At 40.0% G+C, this 25,176-nt stretch overlaps 2 pseudogenes and 3 gene segments (V, D, J or C); 3 read left to right on the top strand and 2 right to left on the bottom strand.

Moving 5' to 3' along the window:
* The window catches only part of LOC122330413, a 194,512-nt pseudogene that overhangs the window by 101,135 nt on the left and 68,201 nt on the right, over positions 1-25,176 (bottom strand).
* Positions 1-25,176, bottom strand: part of LOC122330411 — a 93,263-nt gene that overhangs the window by 20,681 nt on the left and 47,406 nt on the right.
* LOC122330414 overlaps positions 1-25,176 on the top strand; it is a 70,576-nt pseudogene that overhangs the window by 166 nt on the left and 45,234 nt on the right.
* Positions 2,751-3,265, top strand: LOC122330424. The segment is given in 2 exon segments: positions 2,751-2,841; positions 2,928-3,265. Coding segments are annotated over 2 exon segments (387 nt in total).
* The window catches only part of LOC122330415, a 77,674-nt gene continuing 66,348 nt past the window's right edge, over positions 13,851-25,176 (top strand). Inside the window, 2 exon segments of the V gene segment in view lie at positions 13,851-14,004; positions 14,089-14,406. Of these exon segments, the coding sequence occupies positions 13,956-14,004; positions 14,089-14,406 (367 nt within the window).

Raw genomic sequence — 25,176 nt, 5'->3', positions numbered from 1 at the left:
TTTTTGTTTTCTCTCCAGAGTGTAGAGGACAGATCACTGTAACTCAGAGTCCATCATTAATAACAACAACTTAAAAGGACAAGACGTCACAATAAACTGTAAAACCAGCAGCAGAGTGTGATGGTGGTGACTACTTACACTGGTACTTACAGAAACCTGGAGAAGCTCCTAAACTCCTGATATATCAAGTTAACAGCCTCCAGTCAGGAACTCCATCTAGATTCAGTGGAAGTGGATCTGACAGTGATTTCTCTGACCATCAGAGGAGTCCAGACTGAAGATACAGGAGATTATTACTGTCAGAGTTTTCACTACCCAAACAGTAAATATGTGTTCACACAGTGATAAAGAGTCGTACAAAAAGCTGTGAGTCAGAGTCACAGTGACTGCACTGATACAGCTGAGAGATACTGCAGCTGATGATGAGAGGATCACAAACAACACAAACTCACTGAATCAAAGACTTCAGAGCGGATTCATTTATATGATATAGTTGTGAAACATCAGGCAAAAAGATCTTAGTCAATGTGCAGGAGACGTATTAGGAGCAGAGTTAGACAGCAACAAAGTACATTTACATTAGTTTTTTTAATTTGTACTTTTGTTTTATTTTCTGGAAACTTATAACATTAACTTTACAAAAGACAAATATCATACTTTTCACTCCACTATATTCTTGTCAATGTCCTTAAAGTAGAAAGACATTACTATGTACTATGTAGAGGTTCATTTTGTTTCCACTGATCATCTTTGAGATGTTTCTACACCTTGACTTGACATGCTTCTGAAAGGTCCCACGGTTAACAGTGTATGTCAGAGCAGAACCCAGCCATGAAGTACAAGAAAGTGTCCGTAGACCACAGAGACTGCATTGTATCGAGACACAGATCTGGAGAATTGTACAAAACAAAATCTGCAGCTTTGAAGATTCATAGAAGCACGTGGTCTCTCTTAATGAAAGACGTTTGTAACAAACAGGACTTCTCCTACAACTGATCTTCTGGACAAACTGAGCAATTAATGGAGAAAGGCCTTGTCTAGACTGATGACCGAGAACCTGATGGTCACTTGAGTTGAGCTCCATGATCATACAAGATGAGAGAAACCTACAGAAGAACAAACATCACAGAGACACTTCACTGATCTGGACTTTATGGTGGGGTGACCAAACTCAATCATCTCTTCGGTGAAGATGCATGAAAACACACCTGGAATTAAAAAAACACCTAAATGACCCTCAGACTCTAAAAACCAAGATTCACTGGTTAAAAAAATCACCTTTAAAGTTATCCATATTAAGTTCTTAGCTATGCATATTACTAATCAAAATGTAAGTTTACCAAATGTCTTCATGGAACATGATCTTTACTTAATGATTTTAGGAATAAAAGAAACATCATTCATTTTGACCAATGCAATGTGTTTGTTGTTACAGATATTCTTCAGCAACTTAAGACTGGTTTAAACGGTGTGTGATTGAGTTTAATATCCGACTAACAATAAGCTTCAGGACAAACAAAACAGTTCTTAATATGTGTGTTGTTTTCTTCATTACTTGTGTGTTAATGGAGAATTAGAAGCTGCTCTCATAAACTGAACTCAAGCTAATGACGTGTCAGGATCTGAAGAGAGAGGACTCAAAAACACGGTGAGTGTCAACAGCTTTATTTAAGAAACAGGTAGACTAGATGAGAGAAGTGAACACAGTCCAGACAGTAGTCAGGCTGAGAGGAGACTGAGTCCAGCCCCAGATGACGGTTGACCAGAGAGGTGAAGACACTGAGAAGATAATGACCAGAGCTCTGATAGTATTGAGGTGAAGCCAGTCCACAGCCAGCTGGACAGGACAGGACAGGACAGGACAGAACAGGACAGGACAGGACAGGTGACTGACAAAAACCAAGAAAACAAAAACAACTCAGACAGGGAATAATCAAAGACTCTGAGATTGAGGAGACACAGTAGCAAACACTGACGTTAACACAACAGATAGAGTTATCAAACTAACAACACAAGAGAGAAGACAAGGACAATATAAAAGTACAGAGAACACGAGGAACAGAAGACAAGACTAAGACAAACGAGGACTAAACAAGAGTCTGTGGTAACAGGAAACAAGGAGACAGAAGAAGAGAAGCACATGACAAACACAAAGAAAGAAACATTAAACAAAGACAGGACACACATGACGGTCAGGGAAGGATCCTGACAGTCCGGCGCACATAAAATAGTTATAATGATTAAGGTCAGGTACAGTTAAAATTTCTTTAATAACAAAATCATTAGAAAACTCTGCATCGTCACTAAAAGTTATAATTAGCTATAAGTCTTTTAAACATTACACACTCGTGTTTTCTTCAGAGACTGTACTCATACACGCTCAACAATCTCTCCATTGTAAAAACAAAAATACACAGCGGGATCAAACATTTAATGGCATATTTTAGAAAATGTCCCCTCTCAAAAATGAAACTCAGGTCCCGATCTAACATCTGAAAATTGTACATGTTAAAATGAAGCCTTTTTTATAATGTAGATAAAAACAGAGAGAGACACTCCTGCTCCATGAGAACGAGAATATTTACATACAAAATAAGTCTATAGAATATATGAATAACGTGATGATAATGAATTCATCTGCGGTCTGAGACTGACAGCCGTTCTGTGTCTGAAGATCATTTACATAGAGACACTTTACATGAGAGTGTTTATAGTGCTGTGAGTTTAACACTTCATGACTGAGAGCAGAACACAACACAATCTTCATCATCACACAAGACTCAACTACTACAATGAACAACATCCTCATCCTCATCTGGACTCTGACTCTCTGTATTCAGGGTAAATATTTGACTAAATACTGCACTAAAATATCATTACACACATCTTATGAAACAGTCCAATAACCACTGAATGTTTTATTTCAGAGATCTGGGGACAAGTAACAGTGACTCAGAATCCAGAAATAAAATCCATCAAACAAGGAGAAACTGTTACGATCAGCTGTAAAACCAGTCAGAGTCTTATTTCTGGCTGTAGTGACTGTGTGTCTTGGTATCAGCAGAAACCTGGAGAAGCTCCTAAACTCCTGATTCATGACATAAACAGACTCCAGTCAGGAACTCCATCTAGATTCAGTGGAAGTGGATCAAGCTATGGAAGTGATTTTTCTCTGACTATCAGAGACGTCCAGACTGAAGATACAGGAGATTATTACTGTCAGAGTGTACACTATATCAGTGGTAGTTATGTGTTCACACAGTGATAAAGAGTCGTACAAAAAGCTGTGAGTCAGAGTCACAGAGACTGCACTGATACAGCTGAGAGATACTGCAGCTGATGATGAGAGGATCACAAACAACACAAACTCACTGAATCAAACAATTCACAGATTTATTTATATGATGTTCTAAGGAAGAAATATACTTATTAATGCAATGTAATATAATTATATAACACTCACTAGATTTGACATTGCCTAAAGAAAAGTTGTGAGGTGCTTGCTGAAGAAAAAACATTGTAAAGGTTTTTCCAAGTGTAAAAGTTTTCCAAGTTCTTGCTTTTCTTAGACACCTGTGGCTTTAAGAGAGTGACCATTTATACTGAGACATTTATCAATCATTTATTTCACTTTCTAACTAGGATATCCAAATTTTATTCTCTTACTCTTCAGTTATTTATTTATTAGGAGTCGTTCAGGATCTCGTGGTCACAGATTCATATTTCATATTCAGATTCATATTTACTACGGACTGATGGAAAAATCACCCATATCTATATCACCCTGCTATAGACTTCTGAACAGTTTGAATGAGCTCACAATCTACTTTATTAACAGACTTCAACAGATCTCTGAATCCTGTTTCCTTTTCTAACTTCATTGACATTTTATGTCTATCACTACTGATTGTAAAAAATGCTCTTGTGGCTTTAGTGGCAGAAGAAAATAACATTTTAATTAACATCTTAAAAAAATTATCCATTGTCCACCGCATTGCAGTCAAAAGTTGAATTTAAAAATATCACACAAAGAATCAAAATGCATTTCTGGATTGCAGTAACCTGTTATTAAGGTGCCTTTTCATTGGTCTGAAGTAGAAAAAAGCTAAATACAGCTGTGAATGGGTTAAGTTTGTCCACGTTCAACTATTCCCAGAAGTAGACTGGATCGCGCTCATAGAGTAGACACTCATGTGGTCGAAAGCATTCAACTTTAAAAAAAAACTGTGATTGACCAAAACACATCTTAACACGAGATGTAACCAGGACCACAGACACCTTTGATAAGAAGAACCTAAATGATCTTTGAGATTTCTGGTAGACATGAATCGAACATGAAAGTGTTTATTAGGCGTAAAGTGCTGGCACGCTACGTTTAGAGAAACCGCTTTGGGACGAGAAGTGACGATTAAACAGAAGAAAACTGGAACTTAAATACACACAGTAACTGACTAAATTAACAAGACACAGCTGAAGACAATTAGACAATTAATAGAAAGTAGGTCACTCAGAACACATGGGAGAAGTATAATAATAGAGAGAACAATTTGTTATTAAAATGAAGAGACGGTCTCTGTAATCAATTCGACAATAGTTGCTAGAAGTTAAGTGTCCCAACAAAGCAAGCCAGAGGCGATAGCGGCAAGGGACCAAAACCCCATCCATACAGAATGAAGAAAAAAACATGGGAGAAACCAGTTGGAGCCAGTTCAATTTTAAACACAGCTTTGTCAGATAGTGTAAATGACTTAGAGAGAGTGAGTGAGTGTGTGTGTGTGTGTGTGTGTGTGTGCATCAGGGTCTGGTGATCTGTCCACGGGCGCATCTAGGTTTTCTGGTCTCTGATGAACATAATCTCTGGGTGCTGATACACCATCTACTCTGGATACAAACTGTGAAACAGATTAAGAAAGAAACAAGACTAATATTAGCATACATGCCATTCTTTTTACGATGTCACAAGTACATCGTGTTTTAGGAGTAATGTTCCCGGATCCAGTGAATCTAATTAATGCAGCCTAAAAATCCTTTAACTGATTTAAATAATATAAGTGTGTTGGTGTGTTATGTGTGTAGGCTAAGTTAAAAGATCTAGATTTTTAATCTAGATTTAAACTGGCAGAGTGTGTCTGCTTCCCGAACAGCGTTAGGGAGATTGTTCCAGAGTTTAGGTGCTAGATAGGAAAAGGATCTGCCGGCCGCAGTCGATTTTGATATTTTAGGTATTATCAAATGGCCAGAGTTTTGAGAACGCAGCGGACGGGCAGGACTATAATGTGATAAGAGCTCGCTCAAGTATTGAGGAGCTAAACCATTCAGGGCTTTATAGGTAATAATAAGATTTTTAAATTCTATCCGATGTTTGATAGGAGCCAGTGCAGTGTTGACAGAACCGGGCTAATATGATCATACTTCCTAGTTCTAGTAAGGACTCTAGCTACAGCGTTTTTGGACTAGCTGAAGTTTGTTTTATCAAGCGTGCAGAACAACCACTCAATAAAGCATTACTATAATCAAACCTCGAGGTCATAAACGCATGAATTAATATTTCTGCATTAGAGGTTGAAAGCATAGGTCGTAATTTAGATATATTTTAAGATGGAAAAATGCAGTTTTACAGATGCTAGAAACATGGTTTTCGAAGGAAAGATTGCTGTCAAACAGCACACCTAGGTTCCTAACTGATGATGAAGAATTAACAGAGCAGCCATCAAGTCTTAGACTGTGTTCTCTAGATTATTATATGTGGGTTTTTAGGTCCAATTATTAGCACCTCTGTTTTTTCAGAATTTAGCATTAAGAAGTTACTCATCATCCAGTTTTTTATATCGACTATGCATTCTGTTAGTTTCTCAGTTTGGTGTGTATCACCAGGCTGCGCTGAAATATAGAGCTGAGTATCATCAGCATAGCAGTGAAAGCTAACACCATGTCTCCTGATAATATCTCCCAGAGGTAACATGTATAGGTTGAAAAATAACGGTCCTAGCACTGAGCCTTGAGGAACTCCATATTTCACTTGTGAGCGATATGATACCTCATCATAGCGGTCAGATAGATATGATTTAAACCATGCTAAGGCGCTTCCTCTAATGCCAACTTAGTTTTCTAGTCTATCCAAGAGAATGTGGTGATCGATAGTATTGAATGCTGCGCTAAGATCTAATAGCACTAATAACGAGATAAAACCACAGTCCGATGATAGAAGCAGGTCATTAGTAACTCTAATGAGAGCAGTCTCAGTACTATGGTACGGTCTAAAACCTGATTGGAAATCCTTGCAGATATGTTATGACCAGCAGGTGTCTGTCTGTCCGTCCTCGATCTTGACACATCGTTGCCTGAAGAACAAAACCGATCAGCTCACATTGAGAATCAGTCATGTAACAGTATATTAACACAAGTTCTTCAGCCATCTTTTCGTTCCACCAGTTATGTCAAGGAAATGTATAAAATATGAAATCAACAGATACTATATACCTATGTAATACAGTTTATAGGTTTTTTTAATATATATAAGACATGACAGCTCTTAAAACTTCCTTAATTTCCGTTTAACACCAAGTTTTACTCTAAAACCCGACTTTACATTGTGCACACCTCAAGTACTCCAACAGGAAACAGTGTTGGAAAACAAACTGTCCTAAACAAGTTTACTAGCTCTCTTAAAAGTGCAAGTTCTTTTAAAGACTCATCTCTATTCTAATTTACCAATTTGGTAATGAAGTAAAGGTCAGTCCTTAATCAGTTAATTGTATTTTTGGTTTGAGAGCCTTGTGTCCAAGTGACAAAATCACTCTCTGAATGAAGTCAAAAGTGTTCTTCAGTATGGGAGGATACTCTAAATTCAGAGCATAAATAAGGCCGAAAAGCAGGCACATGGTTTGAGGAAGATTTCCCACGTCATCCAACGCATTCATCCCTTCCAAAATGACCGCATGTGGCGTTTAGATGCATTGAGTGAGTCCTCAGGGATCACCGTGAGTATGCCAACCGATCTCTCTTTCGTCATCACAGTCCTATAATTGTGTGTAGCAAAAAGACAAAATCAGTCACATTTTAATAGTATTTATTTGTAAAAAAAAATAAAAAATGCATTAGTTTTTAAATCAAGGCATTCGTTCATTCAAGGCATTTTTTTTAGGATATGACTGACAAAACAACTTACAAAACATGTCTTGTAAAACTCGGTGGGCTCCTCTCCAAGGAGAAGTGGAAGCCCATAGAGGACAGCTGTTCGTCGGCCATTGATGTCAGATTTCTGCAGAATTAAACAACATTGTGAAAAGCATTTAATAGTGCTGCTTGCACAAACCACACAAAAACAACAAAAAACCAACAGCTGAAAAAAAAAGAATTGGGTGTGTATGAGGAGCTCACATCAATCTGCTGTAGAATGTTCTTCAGTTTACAGCCAATTGCTCCTCTTTGGACGTGAAAATATCAATGAAACGGTCTGTGAATCTGTCCGGTTCCTGAAAGAATTCGGTTTGCAGGTTTTTGCCTGATATTTGACTGAACTCTGCCAAAATGAAGAACATTAAGCAGTCACTCTTCACTGAAATTAACCTGAAAAGTAGTTTATGTGGGTGGTTTATGAAAATGTTAAATAACGAAATTACAGACGCACACAAAATAAAAGTCACTTGACTCTCTGTGAAGACTCTCCTTTCAGCTGTGTCCTCACAGCAGGCTCAGTCTCTATCAATTCCTTTCTACGTAGTGCAAAGAAAAAGCTACAAATAATCTGTTCACTTCCATGTAAATTCATTATTCAATGTTTGTAGAGCATATGCATTAATGAGAAATAAAAAAGGAAATTAACGATGAGTGAGAACAATAATGATTAATCGCAGTTAACCTGAATAAATTTCAATGTGTTTTTTTATACACAGTACAAAGACAACAGAGTACACTGAGAATGAGGTCAACAGCATATACCTGTCTGTCCTGCCACGACTCAAACTAAACACACTTCAGCAAAAATACGACCTGCCTTAAATTTATGCACAATATAAAAAAAGTAGGCTTATAAAATAATCAACAACCTATTTGTGCTGCCACATCTCAAAATCTGATGTGGTCCGCTTCTTCTTCAAACAGGTACGTATTGAGCATGACTCAACCATGAGACCAAAATAATCTGTGGAAGAAATTATTATTATTAGTCTTTTATAACTTAATTATCTTTTTCCTCCTGACTCATAGAAAAAAAATGTTTTTTGAATTAAGGATTTTTTCATGTCATTACATTATTTAAGTCATAAGAAAAAAATAACATTTTTGAAAAATATATTTTATTCATATTTTATTTTATGTCCTCTATAGAAAAAAATGGCATGAATAGACATCAAAAGGCAAAATCAATGTGATTTTTTTTTTTTTTTAAATCACCAGTCATTTTTAGGTTTCAGGGTTTCAGATGCTTTAGGAATGTCAGAAATTGTTCTGATATATTTTTTAATAAAAGTCAGCACAACAAATAGAGTGAGTTTATATGTAATACATTTAGTTAGCTGATTTTAATATGATATACAAATGTCAATATGCTGTTTTCAAGCAATTTTTTTCATTATGGTTTTCTTACTTACATTTTTTGTCTTGTTTCCGGACAAAATATCTAGATTTTCTACACAAATCAAAATTATTGTCTTATTTTAAGGAAAGATTAAATTAATCAAAATTTTATAGTTATTTTGTTCTAACAAAAACTCTCTCAGTAAACTTAATGTCAGAAAATCCTTCTTCTTAATTTAAGAATTGTTTGATATTTTGGCTGAAAACATGACAACAAATCTAAGTGAGAACAGCATTTTTTACAGTAGTCTATTTTAAGATGGTTTCACACAAAACATTTAATACAGAAATGTGAACTAATTTTAAACAGAAATATTAAATGATTTTAAATCTGAAATTGTACTTTACAAATGAAACTAAAACTGCCAGTAGTTGGTGGCACGTAACTGTTTTTATCACGAATCATACGTTCAAATGATTCGTTCAAAAGACTGATTCATTCAGGAGTCTGTTCTTAATGAGTGTCTAACTGAATCATTGACTCGTTCGTTTAAAAACGCACATTCACGTATAAACAAAACTGATTTAAAACTATTTTAGAAACAGAGCTAAGTTGTTAAATAATTAAAGTGTTTAGATTAAAAACCATAATTAAAATCATAATTAAATTTAAAATAGAAATGAATAATTGCATAAATATTCAACTCGTGCTGACATGCACGCGCGATGGCAGAACTGACGTAAGCGCCGTGTGTGATTCGCGTCTTAGTTGCTATAGCGACGCGTGTTATGAGTTCTGACTGAATATATAAACACTCAACCCATCGCTATCTGTTGGTTTTGAGACGAGGAGACATTTGAGTATTTTCTGATCAGATCTTGTTTCTTTCTGAAGCTCATCGGAGGATTCCTGAGAAGAAGACTTTTATTTCAGACGGAGATCAGCGGATTTTCTTGGAGAAGAGTTTTAAACTGTTATTTGTTCTATAACTAAACTTATTTCTGCACTCGTGTCTTGTATTGTTATTGTATTTCATTTTATTCTATTAATTTTCTTTCTTTCTCCCTATTTTCTTATTTTGAGGAGTTTGGAGGAGCTCATCAATGGCTCACTCAGGACGAAAAGACGAGGTATGTTTTTTTATTGATTATTTTAGGATATTTATTATTGGTATGTGCATTGTTTGACAGCTTGTGCAACCTGTTATATTTAAGTTAAGTGATGTGTATCTTGTTCCACGTGACAGATAAACTGTGTGTTTTGATTAATGTTTTGATATGTTTTGATTATTGACTGTTAATAAAACAGTATGAAGTATTGTAAAGTGTGTAATATTTCAGCCTCGGGCGCTCCAGATCCAGGAGCGCTGGTATCTCTCAGGCGGCTGCTCAGGAGGATGGGAGACGAGGCTCTGGTGATCGTGACCCAGAGCAGCCCTTGAGCCAAGAGCTACCAGGATACATCGCACCTCTGCCTTCTGACCTGGCTGTTTCTGTGTCCACAGATCAGCCTCACAGGAAGAGGAAGCGGCAGAGCGGCGCCGGGAGGATGAAGGGCCGTCCACCTCCAACACAAGACCAGCCAAGCGCTCTCCGCAGAAGGTCAGGATTATCAAAGATGTCATGATTCGGTTATTAATAGAAAATGTTCTGTTTATACATTTCTTGTGCGTTTCAGAAGCGGCGTATGTCATGGCCCATTGCTGGGCGAGGTGGATTCGCTCGGTGCATGCTGGGATCATGAGTCCGACAGACTGCCAGTAAGACGCTTTCCCTTCCCTGCTTCATTCAAACAGCTTTTAGAAATGGCCATATCAGTGAATGCGTGATTTCCTGTGGTTTATCTGTTCACAGGTTGCCATCAAGTACGTTTGCAAAAGCAGGGCGCCTGAGACGCTGAACGTGGTGAGTTGAAGGTGAATCTGTTGTCAATCTGCATTCAGCTCTGGATGTAACGGATCTTTGGACTCTGCAGGAAGGTCAGGGTCTGCTGCCGCTGGAGGTAGCTTTGATGACCCTGGTCAATTCTCTCCTGCCTGCCCAAACGTCCTGCAGCTGCTGGAGTGGTTTGACCATCGCAGACGCTACACCATGATCCTGGAGCGTCCCGTTCCTTGCAAAGATCTCCAGAGTTTCTGCGAGGAGAACGGATGTCTGGAGGAGACTTTGGCCAAAAAGGTCCTGCTGCAGCTGATCACGGCGCTGAAACACTGCGAGAGCCGCGGAGTCCTGCACCGGGACGTCAAACCTGAGAACCTTCTGATCTCCACTGGAGTCCCACGACATCAAGCTGCTGGACTTCGGCTGTGGAGATCTGCTGCAAGACTCGCCTACCAACAATTTGCAGGTTGCTTTGATCTCACTGCAGTCATGTGTTTGTGAACACCAAAGGGAAGATTTTGATCGGACGTTTGTGGTCTTGTTGTGTCTCTCAGGCACTCTTGAATACGCCCCTCCTGAGTGGTTTCGGCAGCACCGTTATCACGCAGGACCGGCTACGGTTTGGTCGGTCGGGTGACGCTCTACAGCATCCTGTGCGGCTGTTTCCCCTTCAGAGGAGCACGCAGGGTCACCTCCAAAAGCAGGCTGACCTTCCCTAGAGAGCTGTCTACAGGCAAGAGACGGACATCACGTCCAGATCCAGGTGAAGCGTGTGCTTTTGTGTTGCTGAAGGCTGTGTTGTGTGTAACAGAGTGCCGTCAGCTGATTCGCTGGTGTCTCCGTGCATCGGCATCAGACCGGCCCAGTTTAGAGGACATTGAGAGCCACCCCTGGTTAAACTGAACAGGTGTAAGGCCAGTGACACACACTTTATGAATCACAGCAGTAGCGGCTGGATTGTGTCGTTGGGATCAGTCTAGATCAATGCTTTCGACTGTTTGTATAGGGAGAGCAGAAGTGACACAGGAAGTGCAGAGAACTGCTTCCTGGTCATCTTCAGTCCGTGAGGGGCTCTGTGTGGATCCTGGAGGAGCTGAACACACAGCACCAGCAGAAACCAGAGATCAGATAGAGAGTAGAGAAAAGGGAGAAATGGGACATTGTGTAAATAAGAGGAACAGACAGAGGCACTAGACACTAAATTGTACATATAATTCATATTTATTAATGTTTAGATGTAATAGATTTTTAGTTGGTTTGAAAAAGGAGTCTGTGCTGTCTGAAACCAGCTTGTGGTTTTATAAATTAATTGAATCATATAAAGAAATGTAATTTCAATTATACATTTAGTGTAAATATATTTGAATAAAGCCTGTACATTTGCAGATGATTGCAGTGTGTCTTTTAGTGGACAGAGGGTTAATGTGTGTATTTGTTTGTTATGTTACACTTTAAGTGATACATTCTGCTATTTCTAAGGATTAGGATAAAACATGAACACAGTGAATTATGATAATACTGTATATTATACCTTTTAGTGCAAATACACTCTTAGAAATAAAGGTACAAAAGCTGTCACTGGGGCGGTAGATTTTTAAAAGGGACATATTTGTACCTAAAGGGTCCATTTTTTGAGCCTAATGGGTACAAAAGTGTATTTTTTAAAAAGGTACCCGCCCAGTGACAGCTTTTGTACTTTTATTTCTGAGTATGTATAAAATACAAATAGAAAAAAGGTTTGAAATGATCTGACATTATTTGCTCATTTAGCAATAAACTGAGTAATTCCTGAAGTTTTGAAGTTTCTTTTGAAACACTTCAGTCAATAAATGTGACGATGCTGGCCTCACAAAGAAAGTCAGAAAGTAACCTTATCCCTGACTTGTTAAACTCTCATTAAACCCACTTGTTAAAACCCTTTACAGCACGAATCCCATTCCAGAGCTCAAGAAATTACTAAATTCCTCTGAATTCTGATATTTTTGTGTTAATATCAGGCAATTGTTTTGGACTTCATCACAATTCTGTTTTTGATGCATGTGTCTGTGTTGTGAGGAAGTCACTGTGCAAAAGTTTATGGAGAAAATTATATGGCAATATATCTCTCGCTCTTTATGTACGGTCAGTTTAATTCTGTCAGCTTCCCTGAAAAAGAAAGAGTAAAGAAAGGAATAAAGAAGGACGGAATAGAGAGAGAGAGAGAGAGAGAGAGAGAGAGAGAGAGAGAGAGAGAGAGAGAGAGTCTGCAGCTGTCGGAAGTATAGATATTTATAGATATGTATTTGCCTTCAGGTATTTCTAAACAAAAATAGGCATGAAATAATGTTTTCTAAAGCATTAAAATGTGAAAATTGACTGGAACAAAAAGTTTCAGAGGAAAATAGAAATCATGTCTTTATAGTATTTTTGATTAAGGCGTAGTACAAGACTTCTTTCATTACAAATAATTGTCAAAAGCAAAAACATTTAGTAGAAAAATCTGACGTGAAGCAAAACTATTTTTGGAATGAGCAATTTTGAGTGGGATTCTGGTTGAGAAGCACTTGACTAAAATGTACCATATCTCTTTTGTTCAAAAGGTGGAGTCTGAGACGTCGGACTCGGAGCTAAAACTGAGTAAAGCCACCCGAAGGCTGCTGAAGTTGGAAAGCGATGTAGCTTTGCTGAAAGAAAAGGCACTCAACACCTCCACCAGCGCCAACAGCACAGAGAAAGAGACGGACAGCATCAGGCACTTGCTGAGCAGCTCAAAAGGTGCATGAATCACCTGGATATGATACGTCATCTCTGCTATGAAGTGTTGTGGCTTTGTAACCTATACTATACATGACTGTTTATGAAGGATCTGGATTCAGAGCTGAAGGACAAGTACAGTAGTGTCGAGGATGATGTGTGCTGTAATGCTTTTTATGCGAGTGACTCAGGGTTCAAACCTGACAATTTTTTCCTCCCTTTTAAATTTCATTAAAAAAGAGGAATTAATCAAAATGTATTGGATAGGGTTAGGGTAGGGATGGCTTTATTGTCCCATTCACAGTGTAAAAAATAAAATAAATACTTGAAAAATTACTTTGTTGATCTATAATTGACTCTATAAGTTGATCTTTATAGTAATGACAAAAAGGCCACCAAAAATGATTTCTCGTATCAAAATGTCATTGTTTCAGTGTAAGAATTAACGTTGAATCTTTAAATCAATATTGTCTGTTTATTCAAACATTGAAAAACCATAAATATTTTAATGTTGTTGCTGCAGTTAATGATAATGTTGGAAAAATCTAAATATTGTAGCATTCTAAATTCTCTAAAAAATAATTTCTTCTTCTTTTTTTAAACATATATTGCAATTAATATAACAAACTATAATCATTTATACTGATTTATCAGTTACTTAATTAGCAGACATAGCAGCTCAAGCTAAACCCCGCCCACTTCTTTACATCATCAGACATGCTTCAGTGCTCTGAGAGTGTTTATAGTGCTGTGAGTTTAACACTTCATGACTGAGAGCAGAACACAACACAATCTTCATCATCACACAAGACTCAACTACTACAATGAACAACATCCTCATCCTCATCTGGACTCTGACTCTCTGTATTCAGGGTAAATATTTGACTAAATACTGCACTAAATATCATTACACACATCTTATGAAACAGTGCAATAACCACTGAATGTCTTTTTCAGAGATCTGGGGACAAGTGACAGTGACTCAGAATCCAGAAATAAAATCCATCAAACAAGGAGAAACTGTTACAATCAGCTGTAAAACCAGTCAGCCGATTTCTGGCTGTAGTAACTGTGTGTCTTGGTATCAGCAGAAACCTGGAGAAGCTCCTAAACTCCTCATTTATGGCATAAGAAGCCTTTATTCAGGAACTCCATCTAGATTCAGTGGAAGTGGATCAAGCTATGGAAGTGATTTCTCTCTGACCATCAGTGGAGTCCAGACTGAAGATACAGGAGATTATTACTGTCAGAGTGAACACTATATCAGTGGTAGTTATGTGTTCACACAGTGATAAAGAGTCGTACAAAAAGCTGTGAGTCAGAGTCACAGTGACTGCACTGATACAGCTGAGAGATACTGCAGCTGATGACGAGAGGATGCTGAAGATAATTCTTCAACTTGGTGTGGCAAAGTTAAATAAACTGTGTTTCCGAAATTAGATTAATTTAATACAATTTTCTATTGAATTTTTACATTACTAATACAATTGTTATGTATTATTACAGAAGTGTTCTGTAATTGATTTGTGGGTCTTTGATTTGTTAGTTTTTTTACAGCTCTATCCAGGGCTGTATTTATTTATTTATTATATATTAATGATACATTCTATTTAAAAGACTACATGGTATAAAAATGTATAATAATTACTATTTTGCCTCATTTTAAGAAGTAGGTTTATGGTTGCGGTTATTTAAACAATCTTAGAGAAAATGTCGTTTATTTTTGAGGCGTCATCTGAACTACCCTAAACTCTGATAGTATATGAACAAAAGTGAACATGACGTAAAAACACAAAATCACAAACATGCCGTTCTAGCTGGGTTTTTGATCTGTCATCTTTCAGCTCTTTCATGGGATTAGAACTAAAGGACTCTTCATCCTAAACTTATTTCAGTGTCGTCTGAGCCACCGAGCACCAGCTTGTTACATTCAGTGTTGTGTACCGTCATGTACACCTACCCTAACTCTGACCTACCCTTACTGTATCGAAGTGTTTGTAGCATAATCTGATTATGAATCTGAAATATGAAAAACTAAATGAAATATTTCCTGAGACCAAAACGTTCAAAATTTGACTGCAGTCCTGTTTCTGCAGGTGTTGTCACGTTTAATGTTGTCTGACCCCAACTGAGTCTGGTTTCTCCCAAGGTTTTTTTTTTCTCTATTCTGTATGGATGGGGTTTTGTTTCCTTGCCGCTGTCGCCTCTGGCTTGCTTGGTTGGGGACACTTAACTTCTAGTGACTATCATTGAATTGACTACAGAGACCGTCTCTGCATTTAGTAAGAAATTGGTCACTCTCGTCATTATACATCCCTGTCATTATACTGTACAGTGCTTTGATGCAACCTGTGTTGTTAAAAGCGCTATATAAATAAAAATGATTGATTGAAATGATTGATTCATGTTTATGTATATATATCCAGGGGCATAATCTCTACAAAAAAAAAAAAATCTCTAAAAATGTTATTAGACTGCACTGGAAATATGAATGTTCATTTTGGTTATTTTATTTTTCACCAAAAAAGGGAGTCCTTTATTTTTTTGGCAGTGTGTTTGAGTCATTATCTTGCTGCATGTTGAAGGATCTCCCAATAAGTTTGGTTGTGTCTTTCTTTAAACTAGCAGAAAAACCGTTTCTGTAAAGTTCATTTTGCTGCTGCAATCATGTGTTACATCATCAATAAAGATTAATGAGCCTGTACCAGAAGAAGGTCTAGCTATTACCTTCACTGTGTTTTTACAGATGAGTATGTATGTTTGGGATCACGAGCAGATCCCGTTTTCTCCAAACTCTAGCCTTTCCATCACTTTGGTAAAGATTAATCTTTGTCTCATCAGTCCATAAAACCTTGTCCCAGACGTTTTGAGGCTAATCCTCTGTACTTTATGGCAATTTCCAGCCTGTCCTTCCTATTCATCAAGCTGATGAAGAACAGTAGATTGTGAAACCTTCACTCCTGTCTTCTGGAGGTTGCTGCTGATCTCCCTTACAGTTGTTTTGGGGTCTTTCCTGACAGCTCTCAATGTTTCTGTCATCAACTGCAGTTGTTTTCCTTGGTCTACCTGTTCGATGTCTGTTATTTAGTACACCAGTGGCTTCTTTCTTCTTTAGGACATTGGTTGAAAATGCTACTGGCAAAAGTGTGTGCAACGTGCTTTGATTGATTTTTCTTCTCTCAGCTTCACAATTGCTTGTTTTTCACCCAGACACAGCTCTCTGGTTTTACTGTTGGTTATACACAGGACAAATCCAAATCTGAAATTGAACGTAGACGTTGAGTGCTAGTTATTATTTAAAATTATTATTATTGTCCATTTGGAGTCACAAGAGAAAGCGTTTTGGCACAATACACTGCAGTTGAAAGCTTACTGTTCAAGTGGTTAAAAAAAGGGATCTTTATGTGGCAGGAGGAGTCAAGATTCTTTATAGTATTGCATTATTGTTGAGTCAGCGCCCCCCGTGCTATAAAAACGGGAACATATGCGCTGTTTGAGGTGTGTCGCCTGACGAACCGCAGCGCCGTTAACGCGCTTCCGTCATTTCCCCGGAACTAAACTGGAGCACGCGAGCTGAGACCTGATTTAAGTACTGGTCTTGAATGAATGCTCCTTGCTGCTGGGCCACCTGCGGGTGTTTGTAGAAGCACTTAAACGCTGGAGAAGCTGTGGTAACCAGACACGGTTACCGAATAGTTTTGTTGCCTGCATTGACTTTGAAGACTACTCGTATCAGTGGTTGAAACCCAAATTCCTTCGGTCTGTTAAGTGACGGTCCATAAACTGCACAGCAGTCACCTTTTTGCTTCATCAACGGTTGCAGTGCTGTCCTGTTTCCAGATTTTTTTGGTTTTCTGTGTATCTTCATCTTTTGAAGTTGAATTGATTTTCCTTTTTTTCCATTTGTTTTCAGTTTTGATCTGTTTATTTGAACTGACTTGTGTTTTGTTTGTTTGTTTTTGTACTCCATTCTCTTGATTGGTTGTGTTGGTAATTCTACTTAATTCTAACTTAAGTTACTGACCTGCATTCTCTTTGTCGTGACAGGGCCTCTGCACCGGGGCAGAAAATTTCTTTTAGGTGGTGGTATCTTCCTCACACTGTGCAGTGATCATCTCCCTCTGTCTGTGTGTGTGTGTGTGTGTGTACACAGTGAAGTGCAGTGAGTTACCAGCAAGTGGTGTGGTCTGTCCTCCTTATTTTGGTAAGCTCCAGCCCTTGATTTACACCTTGACTTTTAGAAGTGTCTTGTGTAGGCCCAAACAACCTTCAAGACCATTTTATGTCCTGTTTTACCCAAGATTTGTCAATAAAAAGTGTTTTATAACCCAATTCTCTGACTCTTAATTGGTGGTACGAATCTGTATTTGCCTGTTTTAATTCTTTGAGTGAAATACCCATCGTGGCGTAGTCAGGATGAGATTTGAGTGTTAGTCCCCTTTCATACTGGGGTAGTTTGGTCTTTCCTGCCACCTGCCCCATCACCACCGCCACATTTACATGTGACCTTTTTAAAAGCAATATGAAGAACATGCTTTCACTTCTGTATGATGCTGAATTCATGTGCCGGTATAAACCACTGTAATAAGAATCAATAAGATATCCACGAAAAAGTACTGTGTTTTTTTAAGGATTAAACATTTATCACACATTAAGTAAAAAAAAACATTACTGAACAACTGTATTTGTCAGCAGAACAAGCTGTTGTAAATCCTCAGGATCCTCAGGAGTCGCTCAGGATCTCGTGGTCACAGATTCATATTTCATAATCAGATTCATATTCTACTGCAGGCCTGATGGAAAATCACCCAGCCCTGCTATAGACTTCTGAACAGTTTGAATGAGCTCACAATCTACTTTATTAACAGATTTCCACAGATCTCTGAATCCTGTTTCCTTTTCTAACTTCATTGACATTTTATGTCGATCACTACTGATTGTAAAAAATGCTCTTGTGGCTTTAGTGGCAGAAAAAAATAACATTTTAATCAACATCTTAAAAAAATGATCCATTGTCCACTGCATTGCAGTCAAAAGCTGAATTTAAAAATATCACACAAAGAATCAAAAATGCATTTCTGGATTGCAGTAACCTGTTATTAAGGTGCGTTTTCATTGGTCTGAAGTAGAAAAAAGCTAAATACAGCTGTTAATGGGTTAAGTTTGTCCACGTTCAACTATTCCCAGAAGTAGACTGGATCACGCTAACGGTGTGGTTTGCGAGAAGGAGCACTCAATGAGAAAAATAAACTGAAATAGTTTTAATCCTCTACAAATGAACAAAATAGCAATATAGTTGCAAGCAGGCAGAACAAAAAGACCATACGCATTAATGACGATTAAACAGAAACAAACTGGAACTTAAATACACACAGGAACTGACTAAATTAACAAGACACAGCTGAAGACAATTAGACAATTAATAGAAAGTAGGTCACACTGAACACATGGGAGAAGACAAAACAACAACAAAAGAGTCCACATGTGTGACGACCTAATAGGTACAAAAGTGTATTTTTTAAAAAGGTACCGCCCAGTGAAAGCTTTTGTACCTTTATTTCTGAGTGTGTATGAAATACAAATAGATAAAAACAGCAGCTTTGAAATGATATGACATTATTTGCATAACATAGCAGACCAAAGAGTGAATGTAGGATATGCCCAACATAACTATGAGACTGCAATTACATTGACCTCATTGTTTCAATTTTAGATTAGACTTCAAAAGTAAAATAATATAAATGTGATTTTTAAATACGTTTTTGTTTACAAATACTTGATACAGATACTAAAGTTCAATCAGAATAAACTCAAGTGTGAAAACAACACTGAAGACTTGTGTTTTGTGAAAAAAAAAAATCACTCTTTATTCCAAAATATTTTTACATTGTTTATTTTGAGTTGTTGGTTTTATTGCTGGAAAATGATACTGATATGGACCGGGATCATGGCTGTAGACGGGAGCTGGACCTGTCCTGAATCAATGAGGCTCGCAGACTGATGATACATGGAGCCCACGACTGATCTAAATGATCCAGATAAAGATCTGTTACCTCTTCTCAATTGCCCTGTGTATCATCATCCTTGGGCTACAGCTCTGACATTGTTCTTGTGGTCGTTAAAATAACCAGAAGCAGCATTATTTGACATTACGTTAGATTATGCTCTATTTACTTCATTAAGTTAAGGTTACATCAGACTTGTCTTACACTGGTAACGTTCATTTTAGACTCCACACTGACTCAATCAATCATTTCTTATATAAACTTGCCTTATACAAAGAGGCATTGTCATGTTAGAGTCCTGTCCAAAAATTTGTATCCACAATTCCCTAGAACATCATTGTATTATTTAACATTACGATTTGCACTCATGGATATTATAATAATAAATACATACTTAATAATAAACTTAATAATAAAATTGATAATAAATTAAAGTAGTTCAACCTGTTTATTGGAAGGGGGAGACCCAATACTTTTGTCAATATAGTGTATAAAGATACATTTACGTTTGTGTTTACATGCATTTACTTTAGTGTTTTATCTGTCTTTATCTCTTTAGACTGCTTTTAGACACATTAAATATAATTTTTTCGGCATGTTACTATTTACTGCAATAAGTACTGCAGGACTTTACCTGCACTCTACAGAACTTACCTGCTTTCTAAAACACTTACTTGTGCTCAACAAACATTACCTGTACTCTACAACACTTACCTTTATTCAACAAACCTTACCTGTATTCTGCAGGACTTACCTTTAGTCAACAAACCTTACCCATATTTTACAGGTCTTACCTTCATTCAACAAACCTTACCTGTATTCTACAGGACTTACCTTTAGTCAACAGACTGTACCTGTACTCTAAAACACTTACCTTTATTCAACAAACCTTACCTGTATTCTGCAGGACTTACTTTTAGTCAACAAACCTTACCTACCTGTATATTCTACAGGATTTAACTGTACTGTACAACACTTACCTTTACTCAACAGACCTAATCTGTACTCTAAAACACTTATCTGTATTTAACAAACCTTACCTGTACTCTACAGGACTTACCTTTAGTCAACAAACTGTACGTGTATTTTACAGGACTTACCTGTTTTCTAAATCACTTACCTTCATTCACCAAACCTTACATGTATTCAACAGGACTTACCTTTAGTCAACAAACTGTACCTGTATTCTGCAGTACTTACCTTTAGTTAACAAACCTTGCCTGTATTCTACAGGACTTACCTTTTACTCAACACACCTTACTTTTAGTCTAAAACAATTACCTTCACTCAACAAACTATACCTGTATTCTGAAGTACTTACCTTTAGTTAACAAACCTTGCCTGTATTCTGCAGGACTTACCTTTAATCAACAAAATGTACCTGGTGTCACGGTTTGAGGAGAGATGAGGCAGGCAGACAGGAGAACACTTGAACTGTTTAATTAAACTTAGGAGTGGCGTAACGCCGAGCGAACATCAGCTCAAAACAAAGTAAACACAACATGAATACTCAAGTGCAGGATTGGCTCCGGGTCTGTGGAGGGAGGAAAAACAGGATTAGTGTATTTCTTCAGGACTGAAACATGCAAGGAAGGTGAGATGCGGTATTGGCGGGGTAGTTGGAGCCGGTAGGTGACAGGAGTGATTTGTCGGACCACGGGAAAAGGACCGATGTACCGGGGACTCAGCTTTTTACAGGGCAGGCGAAGGCGGATGTCCCGGGTGGAGAGCCAGACCAATTCTCCGGCTGGTAGATGGGTGTAGGTGACCGTCGGACATCCGCTTGGTGTTGATGGCGTCGCACTGCCTGTTGGAGTTGGACATGGGCTGAGTCCCATACCCTCTCGCTCCCGAACCAGTAGTCCACCGCTGGAACCGAAGAGGGCCTACCCGACCAGGGAACAGAGGAGGTTGGTAGCCCAGCACGCATTGGAATGGGGTGAGCCCGGTGGTGGTCTGGCGGAGCGAGTTCCGGGCATACTCGGCCCAGGGCAGGTACTGGTTCCAGCTGTTCTGGTTCTGGTGGCAGTAAGCGCGTAGGTAGCGGGCAAGCTCCTGGACCTTGCGTTCCGTCTGGCCGTTGGCCTGGGGATGGTACCCGGAGGTGAGGCTGACCGTCACCCCCCAGTAGACGGAAGAACTCTCGCCATACCCGTGAGGTGAATTGCGGGCCTCGGTCCGACACAATGTCTTTGGGTAGTCCGAAGTTTCGGAAGACATGGTTGAAGAGGGCCAGAGCGGTGCCCAGAGCTGTGGGGATACCAGGTAAAGATACAAATTTGCACATCTTAGAAAAACGGTCTACTATTATTAATACAGCGGCACGACCGCCAGAGGAGGCAGGTCGGGGCCGAAGTCAATACCAATGTGGGACCAGGGCCGCTCGGGTGTGGGGAGAGGTTGGAGCTTGCCCTCCGGGAGCCGACGAGGTGTGGAGGTCACAGCACAGACTGGGCAGGAGCGGACATACCGCGTAACGTCTTAGGCCATCCGCGGCCACCAGAACCTTTGGGAGAGAATGGAGAGGGTTCGGTACCTGCCAGGATGCCCTGTTCCCGGAGAGGTGTGTGCGGAGTCCAGGAGGGCGAGGCGCAGGCGAGATGGAACATATTGACGGCCCTCCGACCTCCCGGCGGAGCAGGCTCCTGCATGCGGCTGGCGGCACGGATCTGGTCTCCCAGTTCCCACACTATAGGAGCTGCAAATACGTGAGGAGGAAGAATGGGTTCGGGTGAGTCGGGTACCTGATCAGGTTGTTGGATACGGGAGAGTGCGTCGGCTTTGCCGTTCTTGGAGCCAGGTCGGTAGGAGATGGTGAAATTGAATCGGGTGAAGAATAAGGACCAACGGGCTTGTCGGGGGGTTCAGGCGTTTAGCTTTTCTGAGGTATTGCAGGTTCTTGTGATCCGTGATAACCTCGAAGGGGAACTGGGATCCTTCCAGCCAGTGCCGCCATTCCTCCAGGGCGAGCTTGATGGCGAGGAGTTCCCTGTTGCCCACGCCGTAGTTCTGCTCCGCCGGGGACAGTTTGCGGGAGAAAAGGTCGAGTTTCGTGAAGACGGTGGCCCCATGAAGGTTTTCCAAAGCGGCAGGGATGAGAGGAAGTGGATAGGCGAATTTTACGGTTTGGGAATTGAGGGCTCGGTAGTCGATGCAGGGTCGGAGACCACCGTCTTTCTTCGCCACTAAGAAAAAGCTGGATGCGGCTGGTGAGGTAGATGGGCGAATGAAACCTTGCTGGAGGGCTTCCTCCACGTACTCCTCCATCGCCGCCCTCTCCGAAACCGATAAGGGGTATACGTGACCTTAGGGAATCTTGGCACCTGGCAGCAGGTCGATGGTGCAATCCCATGGTCGGTGTGGAGGAAGGTGAGTGGCCGCCGACTTGCTGAACACATCCTGGAAATCCTGGTAAGGTTCGGGAATTGGGGTGTCGTGCTCGGGCTCCGGACTTTCCACTGAAGTGGATCCTACAGGCATGGAAGAAGAATTAGAGACAGGCAGGGGTAGATTTCTCAAACAGTGTTGGAAACAGGAAGCACTCCATTTTAGGATTTCACCGGATCTCCATTTGATGTCAGGCTGGTGTTGCTCCAGCCAGGGTCTCCCGAGCACGACATCCACCGCTGCATCCTCCAGGACGAGGAGTTGGAGTTCCTCCAAATGAAGCAGACCGATCTGGAGGGTGAGCGGTGGTGTGGTGCGGTGTACGCGACCCCGGCCCAGCGGGGTTCCCTGGATGGTGCTGATGCGGTAGGTAGTGTCATTAGAGCGAGAGGGGATCTGGTATCTGCGGAGGGTCTTGGAGGAGATTAAGTTTCCGGCAGCGCTGGAGTCCACGAGGATATAAACTGGGAAGAGGCGGTTGGCATGGATCAATTGACCAGATATATGTGGTAGATTGGTTACTTGAGGAGTGAAGCGAATCGTACTCACCGCCGGGCGCAGGGGCCGGACAGGACAGGTGTTAAGGCGGTGATTCGGTCGTCCACAGTACCGGCACAGGTTGGCAGCAAGTCGGCGGGTACGTTCGGAGGGAGTGAGATGATAGGTGTCCGTGATCATGGGTTCGTCGGATGGATTTTGTGATGGTGAGGTAGGTAGCTCTGGCGGTGGAAGGGACTCAATACAGGCATTGAGATGCTGAGAAATACGGATCGTTTTGTTAATGAAGGTTTCTAGTCCCACAGTATCATCATAAATCGCCATTTGTTGGCGAAGCGTTGGCTGTAATCCCCGGCGGAACATGGAGAGCAGCGCCGGCTCATTCCAGCCACTAGCCACCGCCAGAGTTCGGAAACGGATGGCGTAGTCGTGAATCCCCGCGTCTGCCTGCCGGAGGTAAACAGTTCATCATGTACAGACAAAAGTGAAGTAATGGGTCCAAATACCTCCTTTAAATGAGCCAAGAAGTCAGTAGCCGAGTTGATTTAACACGGGTTTCGGCTGAATGGAGGGCTTCCGCCCACTGCAGCGCTCGTCCTTGTAACAGTGCGATGATGAAGGTCACTTTTGCTGCTTCGGAGGCGAATTGGTAAACCTGTGACTCCAAATACAGAGAACATTGGAGCACAAAGCCGTTACAAGTTTCCCTCTCACCGGAGTATGGTGACGGTCGAGCGATGGGACATGCGGAAGCTGCAGTGGGTCGGGAAAAAGCCGCGTGGATAGCTGCGGTGAACTCGTGCAGTGGATTCGGCGAGCTGGTGGGTTCCGCGATAGCGTTTTCCTCCATTTCGTCTTTTCTCGGGCTGGGATTTTGTCACGGTTTGAGGAGAGATGAGGCAGGCAGACAGGAGAACACTTGAACTGTTTAATTAAACTTAGGAGTGGCGTAACGCCGAGCGAACATCAGCTCAAAACAAAGTAAACACAACATGAATACTCAAGTGCAGGAAGTCTGTATTGGAAGGGGTATTCCTCATGAAGATCGCTTGTGAGAGCGCAGACAGAAGCTTGTGGTAGTAACTTCAATCCCAGCCGAAGAACGACTGGGCTTCCGGTGTATATATGGGGTGAGTTGATTACGAACAGGTGTGGTGAACAGGTGGCTAGAATTCAGGAGATGATGAGCGGGTGATTGGCGTGGGAGACGGTGATCTGGCGGGTGTGTTTGTGACACCTGGACTCTAAAACAATTACTTTTAGTCAATAAACCTTTCCTGCACTCTACATTTCCATTTAGTCATTTAAATGCACTCTAAAACACTTACATTTATTCAACAAACCTTAACTGTATTCTACAACACTTTATTCAACAAACCTTACCTTTATTCTGCAAGACCTACCTTTATTCAACAAACCTTACCTGTATTCTAGAGGACTTACCTTTAATTAAGAAACCTTACCTGTATTCTACAGGACTTACCTTTATTCTGCAGGACTTACCTTTAACCAACAAACCTTACTTATACTTTACAGGACTTACCTTTAGTCAACAGACCTAATCTGTACTCTAAAACACTTACGTTTAGTCAAGAAACCTACCTGTATTCTACAGGACTTACCTTTATTCTGCAGGACTTACCTTTACTCAACAAACTGTACCTGTACTCTAAAACAGTTACCTTTAGTCAACATTCCTTATCTGTATTCTACAGGACTTACTTTTTTTTCTAAATCATTTACCTTCATTCAACAAAACTTACCTGTGCTCTACAGGATTTACCTTTATTCAACAAACCTTAACTTTATTCTACAGGACTTACCTTTAGTCAACAAACCTTACCTGTATTCTACAGGACTTACCTTTAATCAACAAACCTTACCTTTATTCTACAGGACTTACCTTTAGTCAACAAACCTTACCTGTATTCTACAGGACTTACCTTTAATCAACAGATCGTACTTGTACTATAAAACACTTACTTTTGGTCAACAAACTGTACTTGTACTCTAAAACACTCACCTGTTTTTACCAAACCTTAGCTGTATTCTACAACACTTACCTTTTTACTCAACAAACCTTACCTGTACGTGTAACGCCCTGGAAAAAGCAGGGGAAAATAACCACGAGTGTTACGACGATGTTTCTTGTTGA

This window comes from Puntigrus tetrazona, chromosome 25 (assembly GCF_018831695.1).
Source record: "Puntigrus tetrazona isolate hp1 chromosome 25, ASM1883169v1, whole genome shotgun sequence".
Lineage (NCBI taxonomy): Eukaryota > Metazoa > Chordata > Actinopteri > Cypriniformes > Cyprinidae > Puntigrus > Puntigrus tetrazona.
This window is presented reverse-complemented; position numbering and strand designations above follow the sequence as displayed.